This window comes from Solanum verrucosum, unplaced genomic scaffold (genome assembly GCF_900185275.1).
Source record: "Solanum verrucosum unplaced genomic scaffold, falcon-dt-bn FXZP01000284.1, whole genome shotgun sequence".
Classification (NCBI taxonomy): Eukaryota; Viridiplantae; Streptophyta; class Magnoliopsida; order Solanales; family Solanaceae; genus Solanum; species Solanum verrucosum.
Window position 1 is genome coordinate 1421497 of NW_026019936.1, and position 24484 is coordinate 1445980.

Consider the following 24484-nt stretch of genomic DNA (forward strand, 5'->3'; position numbering starts at 1 on the left):
TTAAGGGGTTGTTTTGGTTGGTGAACAAGTTATATTGAGATTATAATACAATTAATTAGGTAATAACGGGATTTGCTATACCCCTCAATGTGGGACTTGTTGGTGCAAATCTAGATTTAGTCAGACCCCAATGCAGGTACGGGATACCGAGTGGAAAACCAAAAAAAATAAAATGAAAAAAAAGGCAACAACTAAATAAGATGGATCATCATACAATTATGAACAAAAAAATAATATCAAGTTAGAAACTTTCTCCTCCTTTTCACATCTAACTTCATATGTAATACAGTCTTTGCTAAATCTTGTTTACCTTCTCTATTGAGCCCATAGAAGACAGTTCTATAATTAACTGTACTAGGAACAATCCCAACATCCAACATTTCAGATATAAGTTGAAGAGCTTCTTCAGAATAACCAATCCTACATAGACAAGAGATGAACATGGAGTATGCCTTGAAATCAGGATATGGTCCATTCTTTTTCATCTGATGAAACACATCCCGAGCCTCGGAAACTTTTCCCACGTTCATGTACCCTCGTATTAACGCTGAGTAGGTAACTATAGTTGGTTGGCAGCCTGAATCTTTCATTTCTTTGAAAGTTTCAAGAGCCTTTCCGGCCTGTTTCACTTTGAAGAAGTAGCCAATCAAGGAAGTATATACATGGACTGTTGGATGAATGCCTGCCTGCTTCATGGATTCGATTCTTGCCAATGCTTCTTCTAACTGCCCTTTTTGTAGTAGTCCGTGGACTAAACTTCCGTAGACGTACTGGCTCAAGACATGTTGCTCGTCATCAACTTCGTTGATCAATGCTAAAGCCTCTTCCAGCCTCCATGCTCGACAAAGTGATCTAATGTACAATGAGTATGCTAAAGGGGTACTGAAACCGAGCTTTAGTAAAGATTCAGTACAGTTTCTGGCATCCCTTAATTTACCAAGTTCACACAGACAACCAAGATAATCTTCGATTAGTTCTTTATCAGGACTGTGTCCAACTTGAATCATCTCCTGGAATATTTTTACTGCTTCATCAACTCTCCTACCTTTTTTCTGACAAAGAGATGTAATCAAAGCTTTGTACGTACTTTCTGTCGGTTTACAACTGCTGTCTTTCATTTCTTTAAAAGTACGAACAGCAATATCGGTGAGTCCTGTTCTCCCATACTGCATTATCATGATTGTCCAAGTATGAGCTGTTACTAAGCAACCGTTTCTCCTCATATCGGAGAATAGATTTCTCATCTGAGTGAAGTCCTTGCCCTGTCCTGCTATTTTAATAGCTGTATTGTAGGATTCCATTGTATGTCTGTAACTACTTTGCTTCTCAACCCAAGAGAAAAATTGCAATGCTAACCGACCTTGCAGCCTGAAATTACGCAAAACTTCCATGACGATTTCTGGGGTGAACTGTATGTTGCATTTCTCCAATTGTTCTTGTATTAAGTACCAATCCCTCGATGAAATCAAAATTTGGCAAACCTCATGTACATCACATTCAATAGAGGATTTTGAAATTGCCTCTGGCATGTCATGAGCTGAGGACACTTGTTCTAGGTTTTCTGAATTTAACTCCAAGTATTGTTCTCGTTGACTGCTCACATCACGTGTTTCATTTTCTTGATTGTGAACTTCACAACCCCCCTGTAGCAGCTTGATCATGTTGATGTTCTTCATATCTCCTTTTCTCTCCAGGTACGAAATAACATACTGGAATATATCGTTTCCAATAAACATCTTAGAGGCTTTCATTTCATTCAGAACCTTGAAAATATCCGTTGTCCCTGACACCTTGGTAAGTTCCTTGACAAATATGAGGTACGATTTCCGAGTAAAGACAATTCCTTTATCCTTCATATTCTCGAACACTTCCCACATTTCAGAAATACGGTTTTGGATGATATAACCTGCAACTACAGCAGTAGCTGCAACAGCATCCAATTTAACTCCCATCTCTGTCATCTCATTATAGAGGTTCAACGCTTCTTGAAACTCTTTAACCCTGAAAAGGTGCTGCATCAGATTGGTATAAGTCGAAACGTTGAGCAAACTTCCCGAATCTTTCATGCTCTGAAACAGATTAAGTGCCTTTGAAATTTCATTTCTCCTCAAGTATGCACTTATAAGGACTGCATAAACCTTCTCATCAGCACCGTTTCTTTTCTTCAAAATTTCAACAATCTCTAATGCATCATTGATCCTCTCAGCCTTGCACAGTCCTTTCACCAATGTTGTAAAAATTTCAGAGTCAAGGTTTATGTTTTTACTTTTCAGATCACGAATCAATTCCAAAGCTTCTGTAATCCTCCCCGCAATGCAGAAACTCTTAAGCATAAGGCTGTAGACGCGGTTTTCTGGAATACTACAAACCCTTATCATGTCGTCGCCAACTTTGTGAACTGCAGCAATATTTCCGGAGTTAGCCAAGCATTTGAGTAACTGTCCAGACATAGCTGCATCCAGCATCAAGCCTTTATGGATCATCTCGTTGAAGTACTCCAAAGCTATGTCAGCTTTTCCAGCATTACAAAGTGAACTCAACATGATCGTATAAGCCCTTAAATCGGGCTCATAACCTAACTTCTTCAACTGTTCAAACATTGACAACGCTTTGCCAATCAACTTTCCATTCCCATAATGCGATAGCAAAATGCTCCACGTCTTAAGGTTTTTCTGACAAGAACTCCTCTCCATTCCTTCCACCAATTCATCAACCAAACGAAACTCTTTACAGTCCACAGCCATGTAAATCATCGTGTTATAAGTCTCCGTAGTATGACTAAACCCTTCTCTTGTTTTCAACCAATCGAAAAACCTCAAAGCTAAATGAGGAACTTTAAAACACCTCTTCAAAACCTTCTCAACGACCTCCTCGTTATACTCAAAACCTGCACTTTCCAACCGTTCCTCCATGGCGATCACATCACATTCACTCCTCAAAATCCCCGTAATGTTGTGAACTATAGAACTAACATCCCTTTTCACCGAATCCTCAACCCGATTATCTTTGTGTAAATTCATCATTTCCAGCTCTACACTCTGCTTCACATTTCCACCAACACATGATGAATCCTTCAGCTCTATCCTCAGCTCAGCATTTCCACGAACACGTTCCGTGCAAGACGATGAATCCTCCAGCTTGGCATTTTCACAAACAAGTTCTGTGCAAGATAATGAATCCTCCAGCTCTGTACTCTTCTTGGCATTTTCACAAACACTTTCCGGGCAAGACCATGAATTCACGAATTGGGTGTCCTTTAAATTTGCGGATTCATATGGCATTACACTCCCTGTTCCTAAAATCTCTCTGATTTCATTGAAGAGTGAAGTAAAATTCTGGGGTTCTTTCTTGTTTTTCGAATTTGGGTTTTCAGTTTTCTTCAATTTGTGAAGCTTAGATGACTTGGTGGAGATTGAAGAAGAAGAAGAACAAATCTTGAATCTTGAATTCAACAGATTATTCCCAGAAATTTGAAGCTTTTGTTTGCATAGATTTTTCAAAATCATTCTACTTTGGAACATTGTTTGATAGTGGCGCCAAGGATGTTTTTGTATATATATAGGACCTTATTTCTCGAATACGTAAACGTGTTTTTTAACTTGGATTCACGTGTATGTATGTATTTCAACTTTGGTTTGGACAAGTAGACTTTTATAAATGTGTATAAAGTTGAATAATAAATAAATAGAATCGTTCTACATGACAATTTGTATAAGATACACTCGAATTGATTTATATTATGTTTGCGTAGGACACATATTATGACACGTAAGATGTGTGTGCCTACTCTAGTCTATTTTTGATTGAATACATAATAATGTGTTCTTGTTAGATACTTACGACCAAAAATTTTAATAAGTTCATATGCGTGTTTTCAAGAGTTCATTGTGTTAATAAGTTGACCACTTAATAGACACTTAACAACATGCACAAAAGTTACTGATAAGGATTGTGATAGAGTGGTAAGTACTCATTCATCCTTAATTAGAGGTCCTGAATTTAGGTTCCCTTGAATGCGAAATCGCCTTTGTTAGGGAGCACTTTACAGTGTATCTTAATATGAGATTTTTCGGCTCGAATTCAAATTTAGTCGGACTTTAATGTATATTCAATTCTTTTTAATAGTAGACTATGAAATAACATATTGTGCTTCTATATGCAACATGATTTGTAGTTTTCTAAGGGTGTGATGTGATTAACCAAATTCATCTAATTCTTAATAACATTTCGAGTTCGAGCTTTAAAAATAGAAGATTTAAAGCATTTCTCCCTTTGATGGTACTTATTAATAGTCTGTTTTTCTCCGTTAATAATTTCATTCAAAAATGAGAAGAGGGGGAAAAAAAATGAAAAAGAGAGTAAATATGGATTCAAATTGATTTGTTTTGAAACGGAACAAAAAGAAAAGGAAACTAAAAGCTTGAGATATACAGTCGTCTTTAATAAAGAACGATTTATCTTGTAAAGTGAAATTTTGTTATAAATCAACTGCAGCCCAACATAAATTTTAACGTCACGGAATCAGCTATTGGACCCAAAAGGTTGATTTGAGATTCAGACCCAATTAGCAACTAGTTTAAAAGGAAGAGAAGTTAGAAAGAGAGGTTATGCTTATCGTTGTGTGAAAGTTTGGTTCTCCCCATCTCCCTTCCGAAGTGTCTATATTTTCTCTTCTCATCTCCCTTCCTCGGTCTATCAATCCATAGTCTTACTTTCGATATTTCTATATGTTTGTTTGGGGCTTTTACAATTTTAATTGTCATGTTTACTTTTGGGAATTTTAATTGAAATTTAGTCCTATTAATATATTTGAAAAGTGGTTATTGTTGTATTGGATTTGAGCTTTTTTACAAATTCTTTAATGTGAATTAAGATTAATCGAGTCTCAAAATGATGTCAGCTTTTAGGCAAAAAAAAAGGGAGATATAAAAGATATACAATGTACATACCTGATTTTGTTTACTCAATTAAATGTATGTAACTAATAATTAATCGAATATGGTCAAATATAAATTACCTACTTTCCATTTTACTATAATATTTGGATTAGCTTGGCGTGAAGTAAATAAATAAACATTAAAATTTAATTGTTTCTTTTGGGACAATTTCTCTAATTCCCAATTGTTTTTTTTTTAACAATTCATCGTTGAAATGTTGGGGTAAAAAATATACAAATAGGTCATAGGTTTTTTTTCTTTTGTTGTTGAAAATGTCATAGTTGAGATTTATTCTGACTTAAAACAATTTTTAAACATCTTTTTTATTTTTTATTTATTATCACTATATTAAAATGTTTCTCTATGTCATTGAAATTCAATAGTTGAGATGTAACCTAAAAATTTCATTTTATATTAAATGTTTCTTTATGTCAAGAAAATTCAATAATTCAGATGTCAACAAAAGGAATTAAATCATTTTTTTAACTAGTTACACTCCGATTAATAATTACAATGTGAAAATTATAATTTTTTCACACTACGCAATAGCTTAACAAACCTCATAAAAAATCATAATAAATAATAACTCTATCGACGATAACTATAACTATTACGATTTGACGGATCAATTTCCCTCTTAGCCCTCCGACGGAGGCCGGCGGCCGGCGGTAACAATTTTGTTTTAAATAGTCAAAAAAATCTATGGCATTAAATTAATTAATTGAATAAAAAATCCAAACAAAATTAAATTAATAGAATACAAAAACCAAACAAAATAATCCAAAATTCAATCTCTTAGTGGCTTACCACTTCTCATAAGACTTGTCATTCTATTTTTCTATTTTATTTATTTATATAGCAATAGAAGACTTTTAATAATTATCCTTTTATTTATTTGGATATTTTTTCTTAGACCCCTACAACTTTGTTGACATGTTCAAGCATACCCTCCAATTTTTTAGGATCAGTCTTTGAGTCGTTCAAATTTGTAAAAGACAACAAAATCAATTAATTACGTAAACAAAATATTCAAAGTTGTGACACACCATCGTCATTTTACTTAAGTATTCCTTAAATATTTTTCTTTTTGTACTTTAATTATAGGTTTTGTCCATAATTACGCAAGTTATAAAGAAAATTGACTTGTATTAGATAACTCAAATTAAAAGTCGAGTGTAATAGAGATGTCAAATGTAACACACGAAATGTTAAGATTTTTGAACTTTATCGATATATTGTTCGATTAGTTTGATATTTCATTTCATGTTGATTTCAGAAGTTTCAAAAAATGATTTTCATCTGACTGATCGAATCATAAACAAGACGTTTCATATGATCATTGAAACAAAACTACATAACTTTATAATAACTAAAACTAGAGGGAATAATATTATCAATTATTGAAAACTTTAGGGGTTTGAATTAAAAATTATTTCCATTCATCCAAACAGAAAAAACTGCCACTTTTTCTCTCCTTGTTATTATCTTTGTTCCTCGAAAATTTCTCCTACAATAATTATTTACAAACAAAAAAAAAAACCAAGAAATTTATAAATCCAAAAACCCTTTTCATTTCCGCTCAAAAAATATTTTAAAAAAATATTTTTTACGTAGTATTTATTTTCAAATTAAAAAAAGTCCCTTTTTTTTTTTACAAAGACTGAGTTTTGTTGAAGTTTTCTTCTTTATTACTCAAAAAAGGTTGGTGAATTTTATCATTGAATTCTTCAAAATACATTATATTATATTTTCTCTCAAAAGGGTTGTTCTAAAAAATCTCATCTTTTTGGCTCAATAAGCTCAGAATTTCATATGGTATGTTCTACATTATTCATTTTGTTTGATTTTTAATTTAGAGACACGTCCAAGATTTGAACTTTATGAGTTCGAGTGAGTCTGAGTCAAAGTTACTATGTTCGAATGAACTTGTAAAAAAAAAAGACCTTTTGTTATTAAGGGTGGCTTGAAGATTTGAATTTTAAGGTAGGTGTAAAGTTGCGTACATATCATCCTCTCCAGACCCTACTCGTGAAATTTCACTGGATATGTTGTTGATGTTGTTGTTAAGTTAAAGCTAGAATCTATTGAATTGTTCATGTTTTGTGAAGTAATTTATTTGGAATTTTTAAGTTTATAAAGTTGGAACTTTACTAGGTCAAGTTTTTTTTTCTTTTCTTGAAATGTGTGTTTGATGTTGACCTTTAATTGGTACCTACAAATTGCCAGAGTTGAAAATTTAGGTCAAGGATTTTTAGTTCTAAAGTATGTGAACTATGTGGTGATGTTTGATGTTGACTATGTACTCCTTTTATCGGAAAAAAATTATACTGTATATATCATGTTAAAATTGTATTTATATTAAGTAGATATGAGTAAGATCTTCTGCTAGATTACATTGAACATGTTGTTGTTGTTGTTGTAAGTTGATGTTGAACGTTTAGTTGTTTATATTTAAAATCCTGGCTCTGCCACTGATGTCGGATTATCATTTTCTTGATTTATTGAGTAGGTCATACTTTTGAACAAGGCATGGTTTACTTCTTCAAATACTATAAGGTCACCTCCTTTTGAGAGATGAGTTTGGTTTTTGATGTGTGAATAGCAATTAATTTGTAGATATAGATGGGGAACAATTGTGTTCATGCAAAGATATCAAAGGATGGATTCTTTAGCTCGTCTTGGTGGTCGCGATCACCTGAAATGATCACGTATGAGAAAAAGGAAAGTTGTTTTCAAGAAGGTCTTGATGTTGTTCAGAGTAATCCGCCTGAATTGGCGAAGATAGAGAGTAGGAAATCGGATGTACAAGGGACTGATCAGGTTATGATTATAGTGACAGATGAGAAGAAAGATGCATGGATGATGAAACAGGAAGAAATGATCACGATAACTGTTGATTTGAAACATGAAAAGACGGACAATGCAAAACCGAAGAAGCCTCATAATGTGAAGAGAATGGCTAGTGCAGGGCTCCAAGTTGATTCTGTTTTGAAAACCAGAACAGGTCATCTAAAGGAGCATTATAATCTAGGGGAAAAACTCGGGCATGGACAATTTGGTACGACGTTTCTTTGTATAGAAAAGGGAACGGGGAAGAAGTATGCTTGTAAGTCTATTGCGAAAAGGAAGTTGTTGACAGACGAAGATGTGGATGATGTACGGAGAGAAATTCAGATCATGCATCACTTATCAGGGAATCCAAATGTCATTTCAATCAAAGGGGCTTATGAGGATGCTGTTGCAGTTCATGTTGTGATGGAGTTATGTACTGGTGGTGAGCTCTTTGATCGGATTATTAAACGAGGGCATTACTCGGAGAGACAGGCTGCTGAGCTTGCAAGAACAATACTCGGGGTGGTAGAAGCTTGTCACTCTCTCGGAGTGATGCATCGTGACCTTAAGCCTGAAAATTTTCTCTTTGTCAATGAGGAAGAGGATTCACCTCTTAAGACTATAGATTTCGGGCTTTCAATGTTCTTCAAGCCAGGTATCTGTCCATTTCCCTTCATATTCTTTGCTTTTATCGATACATAAATTGAGATGGAGGGAGTAATAGATTCCGTCCATCAAAAATGAACTTTTCAATAAGTTGAAGATGATTAATTTGAGTTATGACATATGAACAACAGGACAAATATTCGATGACGTTGTTGGAAGTCCTTATTATGTTGCTCCAGAAGTTCTTCGTAAGCGTTATGGTCCTGAGGCTGATATCTGGAGTGCAGGTGTTATAATTTACATTCTTCTAAGCGGCGTTCCTCCATTCTGGGGTGGTAAGTTGATCTTTTAACGTCTCGTGAGATGCCACATTTTTCGTAGTTTTGCCATTATGTTCTGTAAAAAGTACAGAAATGAACAACTTATTATATTTGGACAGAAAGTGAAGAGGAAATATTTGATGAGGTTTTACATGGTGATATTGACTTCGAGTTAGATCCTTGGCCTAAAATCTCTCAAGGTGCGAAAGACTTGGTCAGAAGAATGCTCATCCGAGACCCCAAAAAGCGACTAACAGCACATGAAGTTTTATGTGAGTCATCATATATCTGTAACTAATATTGTTTCGTGAGTCGGGAGAACATAACATTTAGAGTTTTCATTCTTTTTGTTTGGTAATCGTGAGCCCCTTATAGTATTACGCGTCTTTCAGTATATAGTTAACAATACTAAAGACATAAGTTTCTGATTGAAGAATGATAAACAACTCTCTGTGTTGAGTAGTTTGTTATTCCAGTTGGTTACATTATACGAGTTTACTCGTCTGAAAGTGAAACAATAAACTGTAAAGAGTTAAAATGCAGTAGTGTTGGCACCCTGGTGCACAAAGCATCCCGTGTTAGCAGGGTCCGTGAACTGTTTTAAAGTTTCTTTTTCGCTGTTATATATATTTACTTTTGTAGGTCATCCGTGGGTGCAAATTGATGGCGTGGCCCCAGATAAGCCTCTCGATTCTGCAATCTTTACGCGCTTAACGCAGTTTTCTGCTATGAACAAGTTGAAGAAAATGGCTATCAGGGTAGGTTATCCTATAAATGCTTTAACTTGTACACAATGTACCAAAATACGAAAAAAAAGTCACGGGGATTCAATACATATAGTAAATATACATAATTCGTTTTTACCTATCTATATAGTGTAATTTTCCAACGATACATGTGGTTTAGCAACTGCTTGTTTTACTATTCAGGTTATTGCAGAGAGACTTTCCGAAGAGGAAATCGCTGGCTTGAAAGAGATGTTCAAAATGATTGACACAGATAACAGTGGCCAAATTACGTTCGATGAACTAAAGATAGGATTAAAGAAATTCGGAACTAATCTTAACGAATCAGAGATACGTGATTTGATGAAAGCTGTAAGTAATAGACATGTTATAACATGCATTTCCTTCCTGATTTTTTCTTCAAAAGTTACGCCACGCTTGTTATGAGCAGTTTAGATTCAGCTAATATCTAAGAAACTATGCAACATTATAGGCGGACATTGATAATAGTGGAACAATCGACTATGGGGAATTCGTTGCTGCAATGTTACACGCCAACAAAATCGAGAAGGAAGATTATTTGTTTGCAGCTTTCTCATATTTCGACAAAGATGGAAGTGGATATATTACAGCTGATGAACTTCAAAAGGCTTGTGAGGAATTCGGTATCGAAGATGTTCACTTGGAAGAAATAATACAAGAAGCTGATCAAGACAATGTAAGTCCTCTGGCATTTCTTTACTCCAAATATGCTTAACAACACATGAAACTTTGATATCGATTGCATAAAACCAGTAGCATGGTTTTGACTTGGCACAGATCTTGTGTTTTTATACTAAAGATACGTAGAATGTATCAAAATGTCTTTTAATCTGGTGATCTTAAACATGCTACTTGGAACGTTGACATGAAAGAGTTTTCAGAAAAGGAAGACATTCTTTCTGAAACGGACTAAAAAGGAAAGTAAGACAAACAGATTGAAACAGAAGGAATAGTAAACGATTTCTTTGAGAAACTCATAGCTTGATAGACAAAGGAAATGTATTTTTCGAAAAGTGCTTATAGAGAGTAGTCTTCAATGATGACAATGTATGATAATTCTGTTTTGAAGACATACAATGTGACAAGATACCAGCAACATAGGGCCATCTCATCAGTTGTAGAGTTTGGTGGCCCGGAGAAAAGTGTCACTATACATATATACATTCATGTACAGATACATTTAGACATATTAGGCCACTAGTGTTGAAATGTCAGCTGATGAAAACGAACATTAGTCTGTGTTCAACGTTCATCAAACATGTGCATTTGTTCAACAACACAAGTTATAGATTAATATTTTGGAGTGTTCATGCATCACACAACGTTAAGATTGCAAGTTTCTTATCATTCATGTGTCTTCCATAACTTAGCTAGTGTTTCGGGGTTGTTCTCTATGTATAACAATCCAGTACGTTTAAATTCTAAATCCGCCTCTGACTGAGTGTACATTGTTACTTATGCCCTTTTAATCTTTCAGGATGGACGGATAGATTATAACGAGTTTGTGGCCATGATGCACAAAGGAAATGCAGATTTGGGTAAGAAACGCCTGCCAAATAATTTCAGCATCGGATATAGAGAACCGATGGTGGCTTGTTGACAAGGGAGGATATAGGGTGTAACGTAGGTTTGATCAAGATCCTATACATGCGTTAAGAAACTCATTGAATATGTACAAAAGTTAAATTCAGAACCCGATTACTAGCACTTGAGGTCTTTGTCGTCCTAGAATCCTGAACTCATAAAGGTCAAATCTTGAATCCGCCTCTGTTTGTCGATACATGTTTTCAAGATGTATAGAAGTGTAGTAGGTTTAAACATAACATATGATGCTGGCTCATAGCAAATGCCAGCTCTTTTTTCATATAGTCTTGAGTTATGGCTTATTTGTTTTGCCAGTTCAATGTTTAGTCCTAAAGATATATACAACTAATAAAAAAGATAGGTTGTACTCTTTTGTATTATATTTCAAGGAAGTAATGATATTGGTTGTCATCAATTCTCCTTTATCTTTTTTTTTTTAATTTGTTGTTGTATAGATTATCAATCAAAGCCTCGAAGCAATGGTAAAGTTGTCTTCATGTGATTTATAGGTCATAGATTCGAGTTGTGTAATCAGTCAGTCACGCTTGTGTCATGGTAGGTTTATTACATCCTTTGGTGTGTGTGTGGGGGGGGGGGGGGGGGGGAGTATGCCCTTCTTCAGACCCTGTGTGAATACTAGATGCTATGTGCATTTGGTTTTCCGAGAGGATGTACTCTTTTGTATTATTTTTCAAGGAAGTAAAGATTACTAAGGGGGTTTTGAAGCAACGGTAAATTAATATCCTCGTAACCTATAGGTCATACGCTCGAGCTATGGAATCAACAAGTAACACTTATGTCAAGGTAGTTTACACATATTACACCCTTTTGGGATACAAGTACAACCCCTTCCTCGGACCTACCTGAACATGAGATGCTTTATGTATTGGGCTATCCTTGTTGTACTGATTATGAAGGGGAACCTTCGAGCAACGATACAGTTGTATCCATGTGACCTACAAGTCAATGCTAGACTCGAAACATTGGAATCATCAGATAGACTTGTCTATTTTAAACCATTTTTAGGATACAATCATTTCCCCGATCATGCAACAACATAAAATGTTTAATGCACCGGACTATCCATTACTAATTATCTTCAACAGTCTAGTTTACACCTTTATTCCCCATATTTGTGGAGCCCCTTTTATGTCAATTATAACTAGATAATTTGCTTCTAATTAAACTAAGTTATTTAACCACTTATTGGACTCACCTGATTAATTATTAATAAATCAAGAATAGTATGTTAATCATTATTATACTTAAATTGATATGACCAAATTATTGAAATTATCACTAATATTTCAATGTATTATAATTTATAACAAGTTAATATCATGTTGGAGAAAATTAGAGAATAAAAATTATTGCAAACTAATCAACTTTGATAATGCAAATCCTAGTGGGGTGTACAAATCCTGCTTTAATTGCACTTTCAAACCTATTTATCTCTTAGTTGGCCCACAATCTGTCTAATCAAAGTAATTAACTTAAAGAAATTGTACTAATAAAGTTGGGTCCATCCTTAATTAATTGATTAAGGAGAAAAGGGAAGTCATTATCTTTTGAAAAGGTTAAATTTATTTTCTACTATTAACAAAATTTATAGTAATTGCAAGTAACAACCTTCATTATATTATTGTTGACTGGTAAAAGTTTATTTGAACTCGATATTTAAATCAAATCAGTAAATATAAGACAAGTGTCTTGTACATACGCATATATATAATTTAATCATTGTTAAGGGATTTGTATTCTTACTTTAAATTTCAACTGATGAAGTTAAATTACTTGATTTGATATAAATATTGAGTGCGAGTAAGTATTTATCATAATGATAAATAGATAACTTAATAGATTAGCGGTCCCTTAAACTTGCTAGTAGATTAAACTAGAACGCTCAAAGCTATCAATTATTTCAATTGAACACGTGATAAAAGTATTTTATTTAAAATTATAAATGTGTTGAAAAATAATGTGAGTGTAAAATAATTGACTCTAAAAATGTGAGGACAAGAGACAATAGATGAAAACTATGGACGATAAAAGAAGAAAAGACACATAAAAATCAATAATTGAAATGAATCCAATGCTGCAAAGATTATGTTATAACCAACTACAGCAAATAACACAGGTCCAAATAATTGTGGCAGGACATATAAAATTCATTTTATTTTTAATCTGAAATTTCGAATTTGAGTTTTATGAGTAATAATATATTAGCATATATCATTTCTTTTAATAGATCTTACGTGATATGAACTCGAATTAGTCAAAACTTCAAAACTCATATCAAACGCCAAGTAAAAAAAAATGTAGATACAAATACCACCAAGAAACACTCAAGGGTGTGACTTAATAGTCAATAATGTGAGTTCAGAATCCTGAGGTCTCGAGTTCAAATTTCAAATGAGACAAAAACACTAGATAATTTCTTCTCATCTATCCTACTTTTGGTGGACAAAATTATCTGATAATATCTATTAGTTGAAGTACACGTAAAACAAATCATCAAGAGTTGTGATGAAATGAATAGATCTCTCCATCTTTAATCACAGTTTCAGATCAAAGTTTTGAGAATGAACTTTTTTTTTAATAAATCTTATACGATATGAATCCAATCTAATCAAAATTTAAAATCAAATATCAAACATTGAACGAAAACAAAAAAGTATCATTAGTACAAAAAAGAAACAACAATTCAATAGCATGAGGGATGTCAAAGTTCTTCCAGTTGTCATTTTGGAAAGTATTGTTATTAATGGAGACAATATATCATGTGGCTTTTAACACATTTGGCCTTTCTCAATGGTTATTTTACAATATGGTTATTTTCACAATGATTTTGGACATTATCAGCTCTCATAGTGTGACAAACGGTATGTATAAAATTCAGAAAAAGATATATCAACGATTATTAACAATTTTGACTCCATATATACAAATATTAAAAATAAGATTCGAACATAATTCACGCAATCAATCATCAGAATCAATTTAAACTTTTACTCCGAGCATCGATAATTTTATAAGAATTAGTAGTAATATAGAGAGTAAATATAGCATTTTATCACATAAGTAAACACTTGTTAATATTTTTATCGTCATTCTAAAATCCAACTTTAGATGGCAAACGATAACTTTTTTTAATCTAAATATATTTAAGTTTTTATGATTTTAAACTAAAAATAATTTAGTTTAATCAATTCTCATAAAATCACTAAAAAAACAAGAATCAATAATATATTATTATCTCCAAACAATAAAAATCTATCGCTAATCTTATTTAATATAATTACCGATTTTCAATGAATTATAAGAAATCTTATTTAGCTACAAGCTATATTTATGATAAGTTTCGTAACTAAAAAGAAACATAAGCGATAACAACAACAATAACATTCCTAATATAATCCACATGTGAAGTTTAGAAAGATTGAACGAGTATATAGTCTTATTTTATCGTGAAAAGGTAGAAAAATTGTTTCTGATATATATTAAAATCTTTGCTCCTCTTTTGATATAAAATAAAACAATTTAAAATTTCAAAATATTAAAAACTTTCTACTATTATAAGAAAAATAAAAAAATTAATTAATTGAATACAACGTATTACACACAAAATCCCATACTTTTGTAAATTCTTCCAAAACGGAGAAAAATAATTTAAATAAACAATCAACGGCTGAGATTCATTCAAACTCAACAGATCCACCGTTGGATCAAAGTCCCGGCACGTTCTGACAGCTCACGCCGAAACGGTTGTTGAGACACGTTGATTTTGGGGCCCATTAGAGAAATGTGGGACCCACTCACGTTCTAAGTAGCGCCACGTTGGCACTTTCAAAAAAAAAAATTACTTTTTTCCCGGTTCGGTGTTCGGTTAGCTCGATTATTTCGGATTCATGTCGGAAAGTCTTAGTTAATAGATTGAAATCCCTCTCCTATCATAGATAATTCTAAAATTCGATTCTTTTCTATTGCACAATCAGATTGCTCTATGACAATATTTTACAATAACGGTCATGATTTATGTTGAATCGATGGTCATTCATATTATATTATATGTTTTCTATAACAATATTTTGCTATATACGCTAAAGAGTATCGAGATAATCAATATTGTTATGGAGAAGTTTGATTGTATTTTTTATCCGATATCTGATACCTGCTATAGAACTCGAGTAATCTAGATTCCGTGGAAAAAATTATTTTAGGGGTAAACCTTCTTTATCACTCGACGAATGTAATTTTAGGATTTGAATTTGAAAATCTAGTTAAGAATAGAGATGCGAGTACTAACCATCCTACCACGACCTTGACTTTTGTTATTTTTGATCCATGAAGTTGATGAATTGATCATTTTGACCCTTTACTTATCCAAATTGCCCATTTTACTCACAATAGAATTAAGGGAAAAATGGATTTTCAAATTATACGAAAAATAAAATAAAATGCATATTTGTTAAATATTAGTCAATTTTTTATTTGATAAGAAAAGAAAGCAACATAAGCTCTTTTTGGAATTGTTTATGTCTGTAAATTTTGCTTTTGATTTTTCCAAAATTAAAAGGGCATCCAATATTCACTTTGAGACTCGATTAATTTAGATTTGTGTCGAAAAGCTTCACCTTAGAAAATAACCACTTTCTATCAAACGCGATCTGCCGACTTCATTTTTAAGGCTCGAAATTGAAATCACTGGTTAAAAATGAAATTACTTACTAGTTATCATCACGGTATAATGTCCTTTACCACGAAAAAAGTGGTAAGAGAAGGCTAAATATTTTAAGAGGATCAACATATATGGGGGGAAATGGATTATTGTACTCAAATCACTCATTTGTTACTATATTTCATGATAATTAATAGGTCAAAATTAAGGATATTAATTGCTAATAAATGGAATTGTGGTCCAAAATTTTGTCATCTATTAATTGACTTTTACAATATTCCAAAAAAAGAAAAATATCAACTCAATAAAATGTTGGTGTCCAACATTTTTGCTCCATTTATTCCAAATAGAAAACATACAATTACTAACTTCTTTAGTAGATAAGATTGTGATGAGGTTTGACATTATTATTATTATTATTATTATTATTATTATTGGCATTATTATTATTATTATTATTATTATTTCATATAGAAAGTTTTATCATGTGTGCAAGTCTTCAAAGAGATATAATTACATAGTTGACAACATTCTTGTTTGATTTTATTTTTAAAAAAATAATAATAATAATCATATTTCCGATATTTATTGGGTCGATTAATTTGAATTCGTGTCACTTAGGGATTCATTAGAAAAAGAAAAGCACCCCCTACTGAGATTTTTCAGATTTTTTGTCAATTGTCCCTTTTTGCATCATCTGCTTAGTAAATAGTTCTCGTTTTACTTCACTGGCAATTAACGAACCTTTTATATCATGTTCTTTTGAGTAAAAATGAAGATTTTATGAGAAAACATTTGATGACAAATCAAAAATTTGTAAGTTATTATAAATATTAGACTCAGATTTAATATTTTGTGTATGAGGTTGATGAATATATGAACAAATATTAGATCCGAATTCAATGTGATATAGAAAGATAATTTTTCATTACTATATTTTCACATTTAAAAAAACCAGAGATAAAATCTAAACAGTGGCCTAAAAAAGAACATTTGCATAAATTAATTAAAAAAAGATCTATTGCAAAAACTTGAACCAGAAACCTCTAAATTAAGGACGGAGGAATATAAATCATTGTGATATATCTCTTGATTGTTGTAAGCATGTTATTGAATAGTAAGAAAAAGTAAAATAGTTAATTAACCCTCTTTAAAATATACAACTATACAAATCATATATTTAATTTATTATAATAAGATATATTATATTGGTAGGATTCCTTGTTTTCATAGGATTCTTTTGTCATCAAATAGTTAGACCATTTCAAGATATTACAATAATTATTAGAAAATTTGTAAGACCTTCTCCAATCAAATGAAAACAATGACTAGTTAAATGTTAATATGAGTTGTGGTGGGATGGTTTGAGATTTCTTTAATTTTAATTAGAGATTTTGAATTTAAGTCCCTCGAAATAGAAAATAATTATGTTGATAGCCCATTGTTTTAAAAAATGAGCTTAGCGATGTGCAAATTCAAATTTTAATCGTACTCGAAAATACAGATATCGAACACAAGATTGGAAACAAAAAAATGTCAAATTTTTTATACTACTCTTGAAAAGGATATTAGATTATCACTAACGTGTTCTCCACATGCTGACTTTTGGAGCAAAATTAACTACAATTACAAAAATTATCCATTAATGGAAGATAATAATCAGATGTTGCTGTTAATTATTGATGACTTATATACTACTTTTACTATTTTGTGAGTAAATTGGACCAAATTTATGTTGAATAAGATAATTTAGGTTATTAAAGATAAAAATTCTATTATAAAAGTGTTTAAAAGCTATTTTAACTCCATGTTATCTTATACGATATATTTGAATAACTAAAAATTCAAATCGGAAAAGATCAAATTGGAAAGAGAAATCAAATCAAATCAATTTATTTTAATTCGAATTGGATGACATTAAAAAAAAAGAACATAAACCAAAATTGAATAATGCAAAATCAGACCGAAAAATTGAATTAACACTAAGCTAGCGCTTTGTCATACATAGATTTTGGATCATATTTGATAATTTATCTTCAAATAACTATTTGACCATGAAATTTTGATAAGATTTTCAAAATCGAATCCACTACCACTTTTTAGGAGAAATTTTACTTCCACTTACAAACAACAATAAATTCTCCGTAATATAATAAGTGGGGTGTGGAGAAATAGAGTTTATTAGATCTTACCCTTACCTTTAAGAAGATAGATAGATTATTTCCGAACTACACTCGGCTGAACAAACAATGAAAAAGAAACAATATCAACACACCAAAACAATAACAAAATAATTAGATATCGAGTAAAATGCACGTTCAAACACAATTTCAAAAAACTCAAAATTTCAAGTTTCAAAATGTTGAATTCAAAATTTACCACCAAACGAGAGCTTAAAACAAAAGCGGAAGGGATAAATACAAATACCTCTAGAATATAATCGAAATCTCAGAAACATTCCTTCCGTCGATCTAAGATTTTCCCAAAATGGAAAAGGAAAAAAATTAACTTCCCATTTACCTTTTTTTTTTTCAACTCCTATTGAACACAACCATCCTCTCTGTCTGTCCTCTTTTTTTTTCTTCTACTATTTCTAACACACAACTTTACATTCCAAAGTAAGCATTTTGAATTCTTTGAGTCATAATTGATTTGTACAATTCAACAAAGCAAAAAAAAATTGCCACCAATCAGTACTCAAAATCCTTATAGACAAAAAGGTACTATTCACTCCTTTCTTCTCAACACATTCGTTTGCTATTTTGGTTTTTCAAGACTACCTTTCACTGTTTTTTTACTCAATTCTGTTGGATCTTTGTGTTTTTCTTACTTTTTATGGGATTTTATGATTAGGGTGTTCCATTTTTTGCTTCTAGGAAGTGGGATTTGGTTACCCTTTAGGTACTGTTTGGTTGGTTCTTGAATTGTTTGTTGAATTTACAGTGCCACGTTTCTTACTTTTATGGGATTTTTATGAGGTGGGTATTCCAGTTTTTGCTTCTGGGAAGTGGGATTGGTTAGCTTTTTGGCATTGTTTGGTTGGTTCTTGAATTGTTTGTTGAAATTACAGTGTCAAGTTTCTTACTTTATGGGATTTAATGAGGTGGGTATTCCAGTTTTTGCTTCTGGGAAGTGAGATTTGGTTAGTTTTTTTAGGCACTGTTTGGTTGGTTCTTGAATTTACAGTGTCAAGTGAGTATTCCATTTTTTGGTTTTGGGAAGTGGGATTTGGTTACCCTTTTAGGCATTGTTTGGTTGGTTCTTGAATTGTTTGTTGAATTACAGTGTCAAGTTTCTTACTTTATGGGATTTTATGAGGTGGATATCCCAGTTTTTGCCTCTGTGAAGTGGGATTTGGTTAGCTTTTAGGCATGTTTGGTTGGTTTTTGAACTGTTTGTTGAATTTACAGTGTGAAGTTTATTACTTTTGTGGAATTTTATGAGGTGTGTATTCCATTTTTTGCATCTAGGAAGTGGGATTTGGTTAGCTTTTAGGCATTTTTTGGTTGGTTCTTGAATTGTTTGTTGAGTTTACACTGTCCAGTTTCTTGATTGTTGAAAATTCTGGTTATTTCCTGTGTTACAAGTGTTGAATATGTTTGTTGAAAGTTGAATGCCCTTGATTTATTAGGCGGGTTCAGGATTTTTAGTTTATGTGTTCTGAATTACAATTCATTTTGCTTATTGGAGTTCTGAATAGATTATCTAAACGTATTAAATGAATTTTTTTAACTCAAAACATAGGGTTTAAGCCAAAGTTAGTGGGTTCTGCTGAACCCGAATAAGCAATGTGGCTCTGCCCATGCCTTGAAGCTTGTCCCTCTTCTGGTGTTATATAGTAGGTTGGGTGTTTGGAGTCCACGACTGACTTCTAGGTTTTCAGTTAGTCCGTTGAAGTTAGATTTGGTTACCCTTTATGCCTTGTTTGGTTGGTTCTTGAATTGTCTTTGATGGTTGAAACTTGTGGTTATTTGTGAACAAAGGTTGAAAATTGTCATTTGGGCTGTGTTTCTTTTTCCTTACATTTATGTGTTTTGTCATTTTCTTTGAAGATTTTTATAGAAGAAAGTGACTTATTTGTGAAGTGTTGGTTTGTGTAGTTTCTTCTTATAGTTGTTGATTCTACATAAAGTTTTGATTTTTCTTGTGGATTTTGTCTCTGTGTTACTTAGATATTTTGGATAAATGGAGTCTGAAAATGGGGTTCCAGTTGAAGAGGAAAAGATTGTTGTGGTTGAAAAGAATTTGGATATGAGTAAGGAGGAGGAGAATGTGAGTGAAAAAAAGGCAAATGCAAATGAGGAAAAGGCTGATGAAGCACCTAATGTATCAGTGGTCAAAACTGAACTGTCTCGAAATGTTCCGAAGAGCAAAGGGTTGAGTCAAAAAAAGCTTGCTACCGGTGGAACTACAAAGAACAATAAGATGGTGAAAGATCAGGCTAGTTTAAGAGCGACAGCTGCATTGACTCGTTCGAATAAGGCGAGTCAATCGCAAAGCCTGTCGTTCCCTTCACGAGGTGTTAGTTCCGATGTAATGAGGAAGAGCATCGATGTGTATCCGAAGAAATCGGATGCCAAGGAACTTAAAACAAAAGGGGTTAAGAATGAGACTTCACATTCGAAGGGATCATCGGCTTCTAGTTCGAATCCGGCTAACAGGGGTGTATCTGGTGGAGTCTTGAAGAATGCAAACATAAATGGAGGTGTTGCAACCAACAGGAGGACAACTATTGCAGCTGGCCCGAGTCTCCGACAGTCTATGGTATCGACCCTCGTTATATATTTGCATTTACCTTGTTTGATAGATGGTTTATATCACTGTGTCTCTAACCTGGCTTTTCTTTATCAGTCCGGGAAGTCTCTTACAGCCAATGGAAACGCAAAGAAAGCTACATCTGAAGTGTAAGTGAATTTGTTGTTTGCATTTTTTATAAAGCTTTTTTTTTTGTACTATACTTGTGTATAGCATCAATTTTTTTTACTTTATATTATGTTTCATTTGCAAAGAATTTTTCTTCAGTTAAGTTATTTCTTTGTGTACTGCAGATCGAATGACGAAAACAAGAAACCTACTAAATCTGAATTGCCTGTTAAAGAGGACGAGGATGCTCGTTCTACTACTTCCTCGTACTGCTTTTGTTCTTGCAACTACTTTCATTCTGTTGTTCCATTGGTTTGTTCGTCATCTTTCATGTTCCAGGCCAACTAAATCTACTCCTTTTGTTTCTGTTGTTACCAGGAGTACCACTCCTCGTGGGCAACGAAGGGCCAGTATTGCTGGATTTTCCTTCAGGTTGGAAGAACGTGCAGAAAAGCGGAAGGAGGTTTGTAGTTCTGCACTTGTTTCTTGTTTACCAATGAGGAAATGTAACTTTATATGCAAAGCTAAGTAGTGCAAGATTTGTTTCTTCGTTAGTTCTTGGCGAAGATAGAAGAGAAGATACAGGCAAAGGAAGAGGAAAAGAATAACTTGCAAGCAAAATCCAAGGTTGGTTCGAAAAATATTAAGTTTTCCCGGTTAATTATTTAAGATCTACTCTCGCCTTAACCCTTTTTTTTCCTCGGAATTTGGGATTTGATACAGGAAAACCAAGAGGCGGAGATAAAGCAATTGAGGAAGAGCTTGACATTTAAAGCTACACCAATGCCAAACTTCTACAAGGAACCCCCTCAAAAAGTTGAACTTAGGAAGGTAATATATTGATCTTAGATCTCCCCTGTTGACACACTGGTTCATTACTTTCGGAGAACACATTAATGTGTTGTCTTTGACATCCTCGCACGGGAAAAACCTTCATCTTCTGCATGACTTGACATGTCAAAATTATAGTGTGAGCTTCAGAATTTAACAAGAAGTCATTTCTAGTAGAATTTTTTTTACTTTAGAAAATTCTTTCGAGATAGTAGATCACAGTGATGGCGTAGACATTGGCTGAAAGGATCAACCCCGCTGCCGCCCGACAGGATGCCCTCTAGTGATGGCATAGGCATTGTGGCCACCTTGGGGATCACCCCACTGCCCCGACAGGACAGGGCATTAGGAGCTCTAAATGATGGAAAGCCCGGCATGCGTAGGATTTTTAGCATAACTGGTCATTTATACTAGGAATTCTACATGTTCAAATTCCTCATTACGTTTCCCAATTGTCATGTCTTTTTAATCGATACTTGAGGGCAAACCTGGTGAGATCAGGGATTTGAAATAGGGAAACGATGTGCCTCCATCTAATGTACGTAATACGTATGATCAGTAGGCTTTCGATGATACAAATTCTTGACCACAATGAGCAGAACTAAAAAAAAGATTCTGATTTCATTACTGAGCAATTCTTAAGTGTGTTTGTGATTGTCTCTTAATACACCAAGTATTCATCTAATTCTTGTCTCGGAGTAAAACATATGCTTACAGAGTTCGAGGCTACTATATTAACTTTCCGTGTTACATGTTGAAATTTCATGCTTTCATGTACAGATACCGACAACACGTGCTGTATCTCCTAAGCTCGGAAGAAACAAGAACTCCACATCTACAACCAACAGCTCCGAAAGTGGAGGATCATGTTTCAGTCCAAGAGTAGTCAACAAAGAACAGGTAAAGTCACCCCGGGCTATGCTGTCAACTAGCAATAAAGTCACTGGTGCTTCAAAAGGGGGGAAGCCTATTGAAACCAAGAAGCCAATGAAAAGTTCCTCAACTACCAAAACTAAAGGGAAAGCTGTTGTAACAAAATCAAAACCTGCTGAAGCAAAGGCGTTGGACGAGAACATTTGTGAAGAGAAATCAAAAGAAATGCTCGAACAACCTGATGAAAAGTTCGAGATGAATCCAGCAGACAACAATGCAGAGAAACCGCCAAACGCTATTGTTATGCCATCAGCCCAAGTCACTGTTGAAGGTTAACGAATTTAAGGAAGTTCTAACGCGCGTTGTATTCATATATCTCTCTCTCTATATATATAGGTTTCTTTTTTGGAATCTGTGGAAATTTTATGCTTCATTTTAAGTTGTGAATACATTGTTGTATGTTTTGTGTTTATAAGTTGTATATGTTGGTTCAAAATTTATTTGATATATATGTTCTTTTCCATCTTTAAATGAATGTGTCACTCTGAGTTACAACATCTGTTTTTCCTTTTCTAAACATATAGTATGTTCTTAAATTTTACGTTGTCGAAAACAACCTCTCTACCTTTGAACTAGAAGTTGGAGTCGATGTCTAGAGGATCGCCATATAAGACTTGCCCACAACTCATGATGGATCATCATGAGTTGGACGTTAGTGGGAGGAAATATTACATAAATACCTAAAACTCCCTATCTCGATTACATCCCTATCCCCTTTTGGATCATTCATACCCCATCTCGGATGCATCCCTATCCCCTCTTGGATCATTCTTATACCCACTCGGATACATCCATCCCCTCTCGGATACATTCCTCTCATTAAGTAATGTATCATTTGCAATGTAATGGACAATCAAAGAATATATTCGAGAGCAATGAAAAAATCGATTTTTTTGTAATTGGAAAAACTTCCTAAGGTATGAATTTTGTACTTCATACTTTTTTTATGGGCCTTCATACAAGCTAACAATCATCAACCCAAATGAACAACTCAAGGAATGGGCAAAATGTAGGAGGACAAATAAGCAACATGTATTTACTTTTAAAAAATTCCATTTCTATCGACTTCGGAATAACTTCAAATAAAATGTTTGAAGTTACATAGGGCTAAAAGTTAAGGTATTTTTATTTGAAGTTAAGCAAAAATGAACGAACACCAGTCCTATGAGCATGAACTTCTAGCAAAAATGATTGAATTCAGTCATATGTCTGAAGTTATTCTAAAGTCGAGTATGATAGATTTGCAAAATTTTAAGCGCTATAGATAAAGCTTAAATGGTGATCTCAAAATAAAAAAATTATATCACTTCGTCCATTGTATTATCACTATTTTATCTATACATTTTAAACGGTTAGAAAGAATGACGTTTTTTTATATACCTAATTATGTCTTCAATAATCATGTAAAAAAAATTAAGATATAAAAAAGCAAATTCATAGTGTAAGAATAACGTGTAAGATAAAGTAATATATCACATTAATTACTAACTATTACTATTTTTTTTTTAAAAAAAACACATGTAAAATACGTTTGCCAATTTCAAGTATTTTTAAACTTTAAACTTACTCTTAGTTCAGAAAATCTCAATGTTTTCTTAATTGAAACTCAAAATTATTAATTCTATTTTTTTAACGTTATATATGACCTTTAATTTGTCAAGATCTGATATCATGTTAAATTATATATATTATCTCATCTAAAAATATAAACGGCTAAAAATAACATACTTTTATGTTTTCAATATCTTCATTTGTAATTAATATAAGAAATTATAAACTTCAAACTGTAGATCATCAGATAAACAAAATTCTCACTAAGTGTTTATGATAGAGTCAATAATATCAATCTTTTATCCAGTTCTTTTACAACATATTTAATAATTTAAATTAGATAAAAAAAAATATATAATAACTCTATTTGTCATATTTCCCATTAAATTATTACAATTAGAAGACTAAGTTGATATTGACAAGTAAAATATTAAAATTAATAACATCATATCAAAAGAGAAAAAAATGAAAATATGACAATGAGATTTATTTAAGAGGAAACTTGAAGTTATGGCTACAAAGGTGGATCTATCTTCCTATTTTTCTATCTTTGAAAGAATTATATATATGAAACTCATATAT

At 32.8% G+C, this 24484-nt stretch overlaps 3 protein-coding genes across 6 annotated transcripts in view; 2 read left to right on the top strand and 1 right to left on the bottom strand.

Annotated features, from left to right (window-relative positions):
- The window catches only part of LOC125837997 (protein WVD2-like 4), an 81856-nt gene extending 59062 nt beyond the window's left edge, over positions 1 to 22794 (top strand). The window contains exons 1-8 of one of the 4 annotated variants that reach the window (XM_049517057.1): positions 18294 to 18444; positions 19897 to 20488; positions 20576 to 20628; positions 20773 to 20853; positions 20966 to 21050; positions 21143 to 21214; positions 21311 to 21418; positions 22199 to 22794. In XM_049517057.1, the coding sequence (XP_049373014.1) occupies positions 19910 to 20488; positions 20576 to 20628; positions 20773 to 20853; positions 20966 to 21050; positions 21143 to 21214; positions 21311 to 21418; positions 22199 to 22627 (1407 nt within the window). In that variant the 5' untranslated portion in view covers positions 18294 to 18444; positions 19897 to 19909 and the 3' untranslated portion in view covers positions 22628 to 22794. Of the gene's footprint in view, positions 1 to 18293; positions 18445 to 18501; positions 18626 to 18678; positions 18703 to 19896; positions 20489 to 20575; positions 20629 to 20772; positions 20854 to 20965; positions 21051 to 21142; positions 21215 to 21310; positions 21419 to 22198 lie in introns of those variants that run through there. The other 3 variants (XM_049517064.1, XM_049517060.1, XM_049517070.1) reach the window with 3 other exon arrangements.
- LOC125837958 (putative pentatricopeptide repeat-containing protein At5g06400, mitochondrial) lies at positions 209 to 3521 on the bottom strand. The gene has a single exon (XM_049517033.1). It carries the CDS (start codon positions 3519 to 3521, stop codon positions 237 to 239), a length of 3285 nt encoding a protein of 1094 aa, XP_049372990.1. The 3' UTR covers positions 209 to 236.
- On the top strand, positions 7560 to 11467 carry LOC125838029 (calcium-dependent protein kinase 26-like). Its single transcript, XM_049517083.1, has 7 exons — positions 7560 to 8424; positions 8567 to 8710; positions 8815 to 8967; positions 9338 to 9453; positions 9625 to 9792; positions 9914 to 10138; positions 10940 to 11467. Exons 1-7 carry the CDS (start codon positions 7560 to 7562, stop codon positions 11060 to 11062), a joined length of 1794 nt encoding a protein of 597 aa, XP_049373040.1. The 3' UTR covers positions 11063 to 11467.
- Positions 22795 to 24484: the final 1690 nt, after the last annotated feature.